A 12567-nucleotide genomic window follows, 5' to 3' on the forward strand; every position below is an offset into this window, starting at 1 on the left:
TCTTGATGTTAACATTTTGCTGCTGTTTATTTCCTTACCTCTGTAGCAGATATAGCAGAGCGAATCTCTCGAGTAATCTGAGCCTGGCGAAAGGTTTCATAGAAACTCTCATCAGAGGCCATGGTGACAGTCAGGACGGCGCTGTAGGCGTGACGAAGCTGGGTGTTGTTGGTTAGCAGGGGGAATGTTATGTCCTAATTTAACAAATTAGAGGGCAAATATCTCATTAGATTTTTGAATCAAAAATTAAGATTTTCACAAACTAAATCCACATGTTTAAACTGTTCACCACCAGAAATATCAAAACAAAATGAAAGGAAAAAAATACATGAAGTATAGGCATATTTAGCAGTTTCTATAGTTTCATTTAGTAGCTTAGTAAAGTTCAACAGGAGCTTACCTTAAAAATCATTAACTTTTTTTAGTATGTAGATGTTGTCATATGTCACAAATGAACAAAAACACGTTTCACTATATGTGACCAAAGTCAGCAAACAATATTGATGAGGGTGAAAGATCTATTAGAGTAGGATTAAAAGGATTTTCTTACTTGGTAAGGCATGGCATATAGCAGAGCATCATAGGGAATAAAGATGTAACCATCAGCAACCATCCCCATGTCTAGAGCAGCCAACAAGAGTTCTTTCTGGTGCTCTCCACCAATCAGAATGGAGCTCATACACATGATGACCACTTAAAAAGAAAAATAAAGTTAAGTTCCATGTCATAGCAAACACATCTAATGACAGCTGAAGATAAACTATTGGTTAGTCAAATCTTTTTATGAAAGGATTGATGAATTGATTTATTTTACTAACAAACTCGTCTAGGTTAAGACATCTTCGGCTAAACATGGCTGGATATTTTCCAAAGTGATACGCCGTCTGGGCTCTTTTCCTGTATCAGAACAACATTTCCCTGGGGCAGACTTGTCATGAATGCCTCGGACAGGACGACTTTTGGACATGAGAGAATATCAACGTTTTTTCTAGTAAATTTGTGAGGTTTTTGGGTGGAAATTTACATCTCGGTGGCCATATTGTTTTTCTTCAATCCACAAAGGCTCTAATACTCCAAATACAGAGAACCCTCTGTATTTGTGACATATTAATAAAACTTAATTAAAAAAGACAAAGAAAGCATTTTATGTGGGTGATTCCTTTGTTTGACATGATGGAGAGGTGGGTTTTTGAAAACATATATAAATTTTTTATTTGAATGAAAAACAGTTCCATTATGAATTCATAGAAGAGAACTTAGAATATTTCACCCGAGGTCTACCGCACACAATGCCGAAACATTTGTGGCAGCCATCCCATACTTACATTTAATGTCGATACAAACGGTGGTAGCACTCACACTACTGTTTCTAGGCTTCCATTTAAGGATTGTGCTTCTGTCTGCACTTAATATATTACTGAAAGTGTCTTAACATTATCGTGCAGGTTGCATATGTAACATAGTGCTTGGGTGACACAGTGCCCAGCTGTTTTTTTGTTTTTCCAACTTTGTGCACAGCTCTTTAATAGTGCTGACTGACAGGACCTTCCCACCATTGTTTGCCTCTTTGCTGTCATTGTAGGATGCAGAAGAAAGTCAGATGAACAACAAATTGTAAATATTTGCAAATGGCCAGAAGCAAGCAGCGGTTTGGATTGCGTGCCTGGTACACTATGATAGAACTGTGCCAGATGTACAGCTCCACTGAGACACACTTCAGGTTGGTTTCAGGTCTCAAATCTTTTCAAGTCAAACAGTTCAAGTCTAAGTGAAGTCATAAGTCATTATTGTGAGAGTCCAACACAAGTCGTAAGCCTTTTGTGATTTTATCCAGTTGTGTCTAATGTAATTACAGTTGTAACAATTGTGTCTGACTTGATTCTAAGTAACCTGAATCCATACCTCTGGCATTTCAGCTTTTAAATGTAAAATGTACCTGTCACACTGTAAAACAGTAATCCTAACATCATATGATGCAAATAATAAGGAGGAGGAGGTAAAAGCTCAACCAGGAGGTTACAGGGTTTATAATATAAATGTACAATAGCAGCTCTGCAATTCACTAAAACATTTTCAGGGTTCAGATTCAGTGCAGTCAGTTTCCTTTGATAGACAATTTTATAATTAATTTTTTTTGCAGCACTAGAGGCCTTTATTTTTTCATTTTTCAGACAGCAGGTAGACAGGAAAGAGGGCAAAGAGAGGGGGAGACATTCAGCAAGGGTCGCCGGGTCCAGGACTCGAACTCGGGACACTGCATCAAGGACTATAGCCTCTGCACATGGTCGCCTGCTTAACCCCTACACCACCAACGCCACGCCACAACTTTATACTTCAGTAGACAACCTTAATTCCCCTGAAACTGTATTGTTTAATTATTTAAATTATTTAATTATTTTCATCTTAGTTGCAAATAATTACATGGGAATTCAATCTGTTTTCATGTAAAGTTCTGTTTTGCTCTAATTTGGCACTTTTAAATAAACTTGGACACTAGTAATCAGTAAAATCTTTCCAATTTTTTTTCAAACAGGGCACCCTTACACAAGTTTTGAAAATGTATTGATTAAAATCATATTCATACGTTAAGTAAGCAAGACAGGCCAAAGTTAAACAACAGTATAAGTATAGCAAATGTCAAAATTTATAAGATAAGCTCGAGCCATTGTGCCCCTGCTAGTTTTTGTTTCTGGCTCCATGCAGCTAGGTCATTTAACAGTAGCAGGATCACATTCAAGTCTTAGAGCTGACCTTTGGCCTTGTTGGTCTGTCTGATCTCGTTCAGTGCGTCCCGAGCCCCGCCCTTGTTCTTTGTTTCCATAGTAACCACAGGATCAATTGGCAAACCCATAGCCCGGAGAGCAGAGGCCACTTCTTCTCCAGTACTTTCCCAGAGATCGGTTTGAGCTGAAAATAAAATCAAACAGAAAGACAAAAAAAAAAAGCTTTTCTGTGAATTTAATGTTTAGAGTCCTCATTTTCAAGCAGGTGCAAAGACTCATGAATATTTGTCCAAAATATGAAAGAAATCTAATGCACCAAAGAAAAGTAAGAGAAAAACAAAAATCATTTATAGCAACATTTTCAGTTAAATTTAAGTCGAGTAGGAGGCCAGGTGATATGGTCTTTAGGGGATGATACAGGATGGTGGAACAAATGTGACGTAGAGATATGATACAAAGCAAGGACAGATGCTCATATTAATGCTGGGAGATGTAAGCCACAAACATTTGGCCCTGCAATCTCTACTGCCTGTTTTGAAACCACCCAGGGACCATAATTTTGACAGATCAGTATGAAAGTCAGATAACAAGGTAATTCATAGCGGGGGAATCGTGGTTGCATGTTTGTTGGGGCACTCTGAACTGGAAGTGGCTCATCGCTTTGCATTTTTTATATATTTAAACAAACTAATTATAAGCTCAAGTTGAATAACTGAATACACCTTGCATCTGAACATATTTGCAGAGTAAAATGATTTACTGATGTTGATGTGCAGGTTATGTTAAAGAGAATAAAGCAGGTGAATGTGTGTGTGTGTGTGTGTGTGTGTGTGTGTGTGTGTGTGTGTGTGTGTGTTTTAATGCCGTGTGTGTGTATGTCTTTTCTATTTTTTGCTACAAAACACTAAAACTTTGGACCCAAACCAAAGAAAGTGGGAGTAATTTTAGGTACTCCCTTTATCAGGAACATCACGACCCTGCTTCTGTTATCAATGCCCACTAAATGGTTCTAAACAGCACCAAGACAGGTCCTCCTTCCGAACCATTTTTGTTTCAATTGACTGCAAGTTTGCCTTTTAACCCATTAGCCCTCTTCTATTTTCTATTTTACCAATCTCATCCCTGAATCACTATTTTTTTTTAAATGTCTCTCATGTCTCTTCAGGAATAAATTAGCACTACACTGCCAACACTATTTGATCACGTAAATTTAACAATGTTTTAAAATTACAATAACATGGAAAGGAGGAAGTCTTCATTTCATGGAACATATTATTTGGTTTTTATGACGAAATTGTTTTTGGACAGTGTTCTGTGTACTTATTTGGGGGGTGAGAGGAGGGTAGAGCGTTGGGATGAGATCCTGTTCAATTTTGATTACTTTTTGAATAAATTAGGTAAAGTAATTCAAGCTTCTCACATAACCAAACATGATGTTTTTATGTATTCATACAAATACCACATTATTTCAGACTTGATGATGTTACATCCTCACCTGAAATGACTGCAACGTGGGCCCAGCGGAAAAATCTGAGAACAGTGATGAGAACTTTAGCAGGAGATGTTATGGGGGGCAGGTTCAGCCAATCAGCATCTAAACAGCCTGGAGATGCCAGCCCAGCCTCCCAATGCTGGGCAAATAAGGAGGCTGCATGGCAAAGGGTGGGATTAAAAGGTCCAATGTATGCATGGCCATAACCCTCCATCTCCCCTAGCTCAGTCAAGGCTGAAAAGAGACAAGTTTCACAGGTTTCGTTAAGATATTAATTCTAATGTTATAGTAACAGGATTATAAGATTAACTGAAATATAAAAAATAAGAGTGGCTACACTAAAAACTCAAGTTGCTCTTTTCAGTTTTGTACTGTTCTTCATCTCAACCTTAAAAATTTGCAGTGTGTATTACTGTTTCTGACTAGTTGGTACCGCTAATAAGTTTATGCTATTCTCATTACTTGGTTAGTAATTGGTAGCTGGTACTTGTTTAACACACCTTTGGAAACAGAGCAGTCCTCGTTGAGTAGTTTTACATCATACCAGTATCCTCTGCTCAGATAGATGTCGGTTCTTAGCCGTGACAATGCCAGGTTAGCTGCTGCTACTGGCATTGCTCTGGAGAACAGGGGATCACATGACCATGGGCCAACCAGGGCAAGCTTAAAGGTTGCTGCCCCCACATCCTTATTGTAAAGTAACCAGATAGACAGCCCTAGCAATGAGGCAAGCTGCATCTTGGTGACCTGCAAAACATACATTAAATTATTTGGGGTTTGCTTTACATAAATTCATTCTTTAGAGCGCTGTTAATCGACCTCTCATACATAGACATTTAACAATTTTTTCCCCCTGGCTGACAATAAATCTGACCAATGTTTTCCTGTTTTCCTGAAAATATCTACTTCCTAAATGCTTGAATAATAAGGGAGATAACGTTCATCAAATTTTACTGATTCTTTTTCTTCCAAATTTAGAAGTTTCGTATTTCCATAATACTTGGTATGATTGCCATTTCAATCAGATTTTTTCAGGGGCACTCTTTCACAATCTTCTCTTTGTTGGTACTTTGGCCCATTTGTCCTGACATAACATATAACCATTTCTTGCTGAAGGATCGGTTGGAAAAACCTTAGCTTGGTTGGAAAAAGTAAATTAAAGTGTTTTGTCATTACCAACCCAGAGCTAGACTGACCACTCAAACAAGCAGTGAAACTTGTCTAATGTTAATTGATTCACTTTGAAGTGACTAATAGTTAAGATACAGAAGAAAGGCTTTTCCTTTTTTAATGTCTGCTTTTTGGGGAAAATGGCCCTTGGTCTTGGACTGGATTCATGGATTTAAAACATCTTCAGAGAATATTTTGAAACATAACAGCAGTACAATGCATTTGGACAAATGTGCGAAGCTAGGTCAAGGCCAAGTTGAATACTGCAACCCAAAGGAATAGTATACAGTATGCAGGTCTTTGAGCTCTGCACCAACCATCTGTTATAATGTTAGAAAATGTGAAACAGCACTCCAGGGCCAGGACAGGTTCGCCGATACTTTCAATCTAGGAATATTCATATTTCACATGGTATAATATACTGAAAAAAGACATTTAATTGGATTTACTTAATTCAACTAAGTGGATATTAGTTGCACACAAACATTTTGCTTTGGCAGCGGTCTCCAGTGTTGTGTTGATTTAACACGAATTTGGTGTGTTAAGTGAACAAATGTATTTTGGGTTGTTACAAAATGCCTGATTTTTTTCCTTTTTTGCAGCACTAGGGGCCCTAATCTTTTAACATTAAGCTTACAGGAAAGGGGTGAAGAGAGGGGGAAGACTTCCAGCAAATGTTGCCTGGTCCGGTAGTCAAACCCGCAACTGCTGTTTCCAGGACTGAAGCCTCTGAATATGGTCATGCTTTATATATACCCCTGTGCCACTGCTGCGCCCTGAATTTGTTTGATTAAAAAAATTAAGCACTGCATTGATTTCACTCCTATGCAGTTTGGTCACTTTACTTCAACACAGCTGTGTTATGATTATGCAGTCTTTGTCTGCTTCATCTCTGTCTGCCTGCTGATCTTCTCTGTGCTGCAGCTATTAGGAGTATTTATTTCACCTACTCTTTCCCAGCCAGCTCCCTCCTGTGCACCTGGCTTTATAAGCAGCACTCTGGCAGACAAATCGCACCAGATTATCAAAAGCCTTGTGTGAGTAAATGTCCAGCGTTCCTTCTTTGCCTGCCTGCCTGATTCTGATCTTGTTAATGCCCTCTGGATTTCTCTGTACTGCTTTGCTCACGTCGAATATTCTTTTGGCTTCTGATTTCTGGACATTGACCCTGCTTCTGCCTCCTGACTACCGCTCTCTGCCAAACCCCCGGATCCGTTCTCCGTGAATCTGCCTCCCTGTTCATGATCTTGCCTCTGTGCCCTGATCAACAATTCAAGCCTCTGCCTCGGATCCTGTCGCCTTCCCCGGCTTTGACCCAGTTTCTGTCCCCTGAATACCACACTCTGCTCACTCACTGGGAGTACAAACCTGAGAGCCCGTTTGACGTTGTACTGCTGTCACTGGATCATCCTACCTAAGAGTCAAAATTCAGTTTATCTCTCAACGGATTCTGAAAAGAGGTTCCTGAGCCTGCCGTTGGCGGTTTTCTGTAGACCATCTTCCAGAGCTTTTAATAAATCTTTTGAATCTTACCTGTTGTGTCTGGCTGAAATTTCGGGACCTCTAGATTATTCGTTGCATTCAATCCCTTTTCTGCCAACACTATTTGATCACTTAAATTTGACAATGTTTTAAAATTACAATAACATGGAAAGGAGGAAGTCTTCATTTCATGGAACATATTATTTGGTTTTTATGACGAAATTGTTTTTGGACAGTGTTCTGTGTACTTATTTGGGGGGTGAGAGGAGGGTAGAGCGTTGGGGTGAGATCCTGTTCAATTTTGATTACTTCTTGAACATGAACATACTTGGACATGAAGTTACATCTGTCTATAACTGCATGAAGCAATGCTACAATTTCGCAGAATTTTTTGCCTCATGCCTCATTCTCTTTTTTTAGAGACCTGATATTGCGAGAAACTTAAATTGATATAAGCGGTAAAAAATGACTGACTGACTGACTGACTGACTTAAATTGATATGATTGATTCACTTTATCCCAAGATGAATAGAACATGTTAATAGACAAACTCTAGATATAATGCATCTACGCAATACTATTACACTTTTTTCAGTACATGAAACAATACTGTTAAAGTAATTGGAGTTGCCTGGATAGATCCAACAGATGCCAGTTTCCTTTTTTCAGTGTGCATCTGCTAGCTTAGAAAGGCATTGCATCATCTGGGCTTTTCAAAATTGTTTAACATAGTAATCTTAGTACATGTAAGCTTCTGAAGAAATAAAACACCTAAACAAAAACAATCTCTCTGATTATTTTTTTTTTTTGACATTTAATATTTTTTTGGTCAAAAACATTAAAAAATAATATTAGTAGTCATATATCTGACCTAAACAGGAAATGTTTTGTCTGATTTCATTCCAGACACTGTCTTTTTATACAGTGTATAAATTCACACATACACATGCACACACACACACACAGTATGGCGTACACTGCTATTACTATAAATAATGAAGGACCCCTTCATTCAGAAATGGAAAAAAAAAAACAATTTCAAGGTTAGCAATTATAGCTCTTACAGAGAAATCAAAATTGGGACCACTATTAATCTTGAGCTGGTACAGCAAAATCAAACGCCATAGCATAAGTTTTAAACTATTCTTAGTCATATTTATTTATTTGAAAAATAAAACTGCAATTTGGGAGTTATAGAGGAAAATGATTGCTCTCAGAAACCTGCAGCTTTTTAAGAAAATCTACATCATATGTCATCACCAGGGTTTTATCCAGGTTTCTTTTGCTTTATAAATCTGAGTTGAGTTTTTAACACAACAGTTCAAAATATATTGACATCTATCTATAGATATAATTATGTGATATCAATTGAAGCACATTTGCACGAGAAATACCTGATCAGTGTTTCATAGACTGTGGTATACACTATTCAAAAACATAGATAATATTAATAATCTAAGTTTTAGAATTTTAATTCAATCCTGAAAGTGCAAAAGTGCATTGAAAAAAGTTTTACCTTTGTCTTAGAGTTTCATATGTCCACAGAAATGTTCAGCTTCACTCAACATGAGTTTGTGAAAGACTAAGAATAAAACAGAAGGCTGCTACTGAAATCCTGAGAGGATTTACCTTAATCCTATTAAAAGCTCAAACTCGTTCAGGATGTTTAGTGTGAGCTCAGAGGTTGTGATTTGTGCTTCTATGTAAATTTGTCTTTGCATATGCTGCAACCCTTTATCAGTGTGAAAGAGCAGCAATTACACTCCATTAATAAAGGTGGAGTTATGCAAATATGGGCCAAAATTCTTTATAGAATTCTGTAGGAAAATAATTTTGTCCTTTCCTATTATGCACTTGTTAAAGGGCATCATAAAGATACAATATTTCACACAAAGAGGTGAATCCAGAGGCAGACATTGTTGCCTTTTTAGTTTAGGAAGCGTAACAGATTTGAAAAAATCTTCAATGTCAGACATATATGGAGGACCAATCCGGCCATAATTAAGAATAAACAGAGAAATAAACAAATGACTCAACGAAATAATTACTGGGCCAAAACGTAGCTAGACTAATGCAACAAAATAATAAAAAGGAGATTTATTCAATAATTGATCAATTTACCAGATATAAATATAAATATTTCTATGCTAATCTTTAACTGTTCTAATTGATCTCTTTGCTATTTTTTATTTAAACCACTAATTTTCAGTCATACTTTTTTAACTCTATTTTTTCCTTTGTTTATTTAACAAAGTTTTTTTTCTGTTGTTTTATTTTAAAGCTCTTTTATTTCTTTTACATCTATTCCCACCAAAATATTTTTTCCCCAAAAATATACAATGCTCAAAAAAATATAGGGAACACTTAAATAACACATCCTATATCTGAATGAATGAAATATTCTCATTGAATACTTGTTGAATGTGTTGATGACAAAATCACACAAAAATCATCAATGGAAATCAAATGTATTAACCAATGGAGGCCTGAATTTGGAGTCACACACAAAATAAAGTGGAGAAACACACTACAGGCTGATCCAACTTTGATGTAATTTCCTTAAAACAAGTCAAAATGAGGCTCAGTATTATGTGTGACCTCCACGTGCCTGTATGACCTCCCTACAATGCCTGGGTATGCTCCTGATGAGACGGCGGATGGTCTCCTGAGGGATCTCCTCCCAGACCTGGACTAATGCATCCGCCAACTCCTGGACAGTCTGTGGTACAACGTGACATCAGTGGATGGAGCGAGACATGATGTCCCAGATGTGCTCAATCTGGGAGGTCTTCATCTTGCAGGAACTGCTGACACACTCCAGCTACATGTCCTGTATTGTCCTGCATTAGGAGGAACCCAGGGTCAACTGCACCAGCATATGGTCTCACAAGGGGTCTGAGGATCTCATCTCGGTACCTAATGGCAGTCAGGCTACCTCTGGCGAGCACTTGGAAGGCCGTATGGCCTTCCAAAGAAATGTCATTCCACACCATTACTGACCCACTGCCAAACCGGTCATGCTGAAGGATGTTGCTGGCAGCAGATCGCTCTCCACGGTGTCTCCAGTCTCTGTCACGTCTGTCATATGTGCTCAGTGTGAACCTGGTTTCATCTGTGAAGAGCACAGGGCGCCAGTGGTGAATTTGCCAATTCTGGTGTTCTCTGGCAAATGCCAAGCGTCCTGCAGGTGTTGGGCTGTGAGCACAACCCCCATTTGTGGACGTTGGGCCCCCATACATTCTCATGGAGTCGGTTTCTAACCGTTTGTGCACACATGCACATTTGTGGCCTGCTGGAGGTCATTTTGCAGGGCTCTGGCAGTGCTCCTCCTGTTCCTCCTTGCACAAAGGTGGAGGTAGCAATCCTGCTGCTGGGTTGTTGCCCTCCTACGGCCTCCTCCACATCTCCTGGTGTACTGGCCTGTCTCCTGGTAGCGCCTCCAGGCTCTGGACACTACGCTGACAGACACAGCAAACCTTCTGGCCACAGCTCGCATTGATGTGCCATCCTGGATGAGCTGCACTACCTGAACCACTTCTGTGGGTTGTAGAGTCTCATGCTACCGCGAGTGTGAAAGCACCACCAACATTCAAAAGTGACCAAAACATCAGCCAGAAAGCATAGGTTCTGAGAAGTGGTCTGTGGTCCCCACCTGCAGAACCACTCCTTTATTGAGTGTGTCTTGCTAATTGCCAAATATTTCCTCCTGTTGTCTATTCCATTTGCACAGCAGCATGTGAAATTGATTGTCAATCATTGTTGCTTCCTAAGTGGACAGTTCGATTTCACAGAAGTTTGATTTACTTGGAGTTATGTTGTGTTGTTTAAGTGTTCCCTTTATTTTTTTGAGCAGTGCATATTTTTCCAAATTATTTTATGGTCCTTTCATTTCTTAAGCACTGATATATTTTCTCCTCTAATATATCCCTGTTGTATTTTCTTACCCACTGTATTTCCCTGAGCCCATTTATTTACATGTTTGTTTGTTTTTTGCATTCCTTGGATGCTTGCTGCATTGTCTTTTCCACCTCAGCATGCTTCTGGAAATGTAAAAATGAATGGGATGGGACAGAGATGATCTTTGAACAGCATCACCATCTCAGCTACTCTTGTATTGTCTGAGGTCAAGCCTCGGGGAGGTAGGTCGTGAGTCTCATTATGGCTGCCTGCCTGGTTCTGAAAAAGGGCTACTAGGAATGTAATAAATTAAGATGGATAAATTGATCAATTACTGAATAAATCTATTCTTTGTATTATTTTGTTGCATTTAATGGCACTCTGATTTATGTGTCTTGCAACATTTTGGCCAAGTGATTATTTTATAATTTATTTATTTCTGTATTTATTCTTAATTATAGCAGGATTGGTCCTACATTTAGCACAAGGTCCAGAGTATGAAGACCAAAGCGGGTAGGTTTGCGGATGTTTTGAGCAAAGCCAATTGAGTCTAAGAAAGCATTAAAGGCTATATTTAAGCTGTATTTATATCATTTTCAGTGTCAACATGAATATTAAAATCCCGTTCTATAATGACTTTATTTAACACTAAATCAGATAAGATATCTGAGAACTGAAGTAAAAATTGTGAAAAAGGGCCTGGTGGACGATACTAACCCTTACCCTTATACAGAAGTGATTTTAATGCTTTGCAATTTGGATAAGGAAATCTAAGGGTTAAATATTCAAAAGAATTTTAGCTAATAATAGGTCTGGGACTAATCAATAAATCGGGCTGGAAGATGGTTGCTACTACTCCTCCTCGGCCCGTATTTCGAGGTATGTGAAAATTAAAACAATTAGAAGGAGCTGATTCATTTATACTAACAAAATTATTTCACAGTAGCCAGGTGTCTGTGAGAAAAATGATCACAATACATGTCACTAACCAACAAAGTCTTTAAAGAGAGATATTTTATGTTCAGTAACCCACATTTGAATATTTAATTTTTCTGTTCAGTTATTTTTTTATGTGATTTTCATGCTTTGCTCCTTTTAGATTAGTTTTTAATCTAATTGATTTTGACAGGAAAGACACTGTCTTAATAGGGTAATGGGTGGGTAACAGTACAGAAGCTGCACAGAGGTGTGTTAAACAACGGCTCTTCTTCCTGGTCTGGACCCTGGAAGATTTGGAGAAATAAGAAAATTGTCCAGATTCCTAGAAAGAAGAGCAGCTCTGTGCAAAGTCGGATGGATCTTGTCTTTCCGGATCAGACAAGGTTTTCACCAAAATGTTCGCCAATTAACAGTGTAGCCCACACTGTTTTCAGGACACCACCTAGACATGTCGTTACTGGTCAGTTCAGGGAGGGGATCAGAGAAAATCACAGAGTCCAACATTGTTTTGACAAACTTGCACACCAAAGCAACATTAATTTTAGTGAACTCCGATTGGCCAACCAGACATTATCACCAGTGGCGCCGCCAGGGTGGGGCCAGAGAGGGTCACAGCGTCCCCTGGAATAACATTGGCCACCCCAGTAACTAAACAGTGAATATCATCAAAAGCCGAGTATGAATGCAGCTTATGTAGTATCTTTGAAAGTGTGCATCTATAAGGGTGGTGAGTTGTGTTCTATAAGAATATTTGTTGATTATGTTTGTTGTTCTGAACATTTTCTGTTAGTTCTTTTTACTTAATATAAGATATGGTTTTTACCTTAAGTTGGTGATTTTTTTATATTGAGTAGCGTTTTTTTA

General features: G+C 38.4%; 1 protein-coding gene across 2 annotated transcripts in view; it reads right to left on the bottom strand.

Annotated features, from left to right (window-relative positions):
- Positions 1–8471, bottom strand: part of LOC124878347 (retinal guanylyl cyclase 1-like) — a 63683-nt gene extending 55212 nt beyond the window's left edge. For both annotated transcript variants that reach the window (XM_047382254.1, XM_047382245.1), the window contains exons 1-6: positions 8384–8471; positions 4716–4962; positions 4219–4449; positions 2752–2907; positions 551–693; positions 39–194 (exon numbers count right to left, since the gene is read on the bottom strand). In XM_047382254.1, the coding sequence (XP_047238210.1) occupies positions 39–194; positions 551–693; positions 2752–2907; positions 4219–4449; positions 4716–4953 (924 nt within the window). In that variant the 5' untranslated portion in view covers positions 4954–4962; positions 8384–8471. The remainder of the gene's footprint in view (positions 1–38; positions 195–550; positions 694–2751; positions 2908–4218; positions 4450–4715; positions 4963–8383) is intronic.
- Between the last annotated feature and the right edge of the window lie 4096 nt (positions 8472–12567).

Source organism: Girardinichthys multiradiatus, chromosome 2 (assembly GCF_021462225.1).
Source record: "Girardinichthys multiradiatus isolate DD_20200921_A chromosome 2, DD_fGirMul_XY1, whole genome shotgun sequence".
NCBI lineage: Eukaryota > Metazoa > Chordata > Actinopteri > Cyprinodontiformes > Goodeidae > Girardinichthys > Girardinichthys multiradiatus.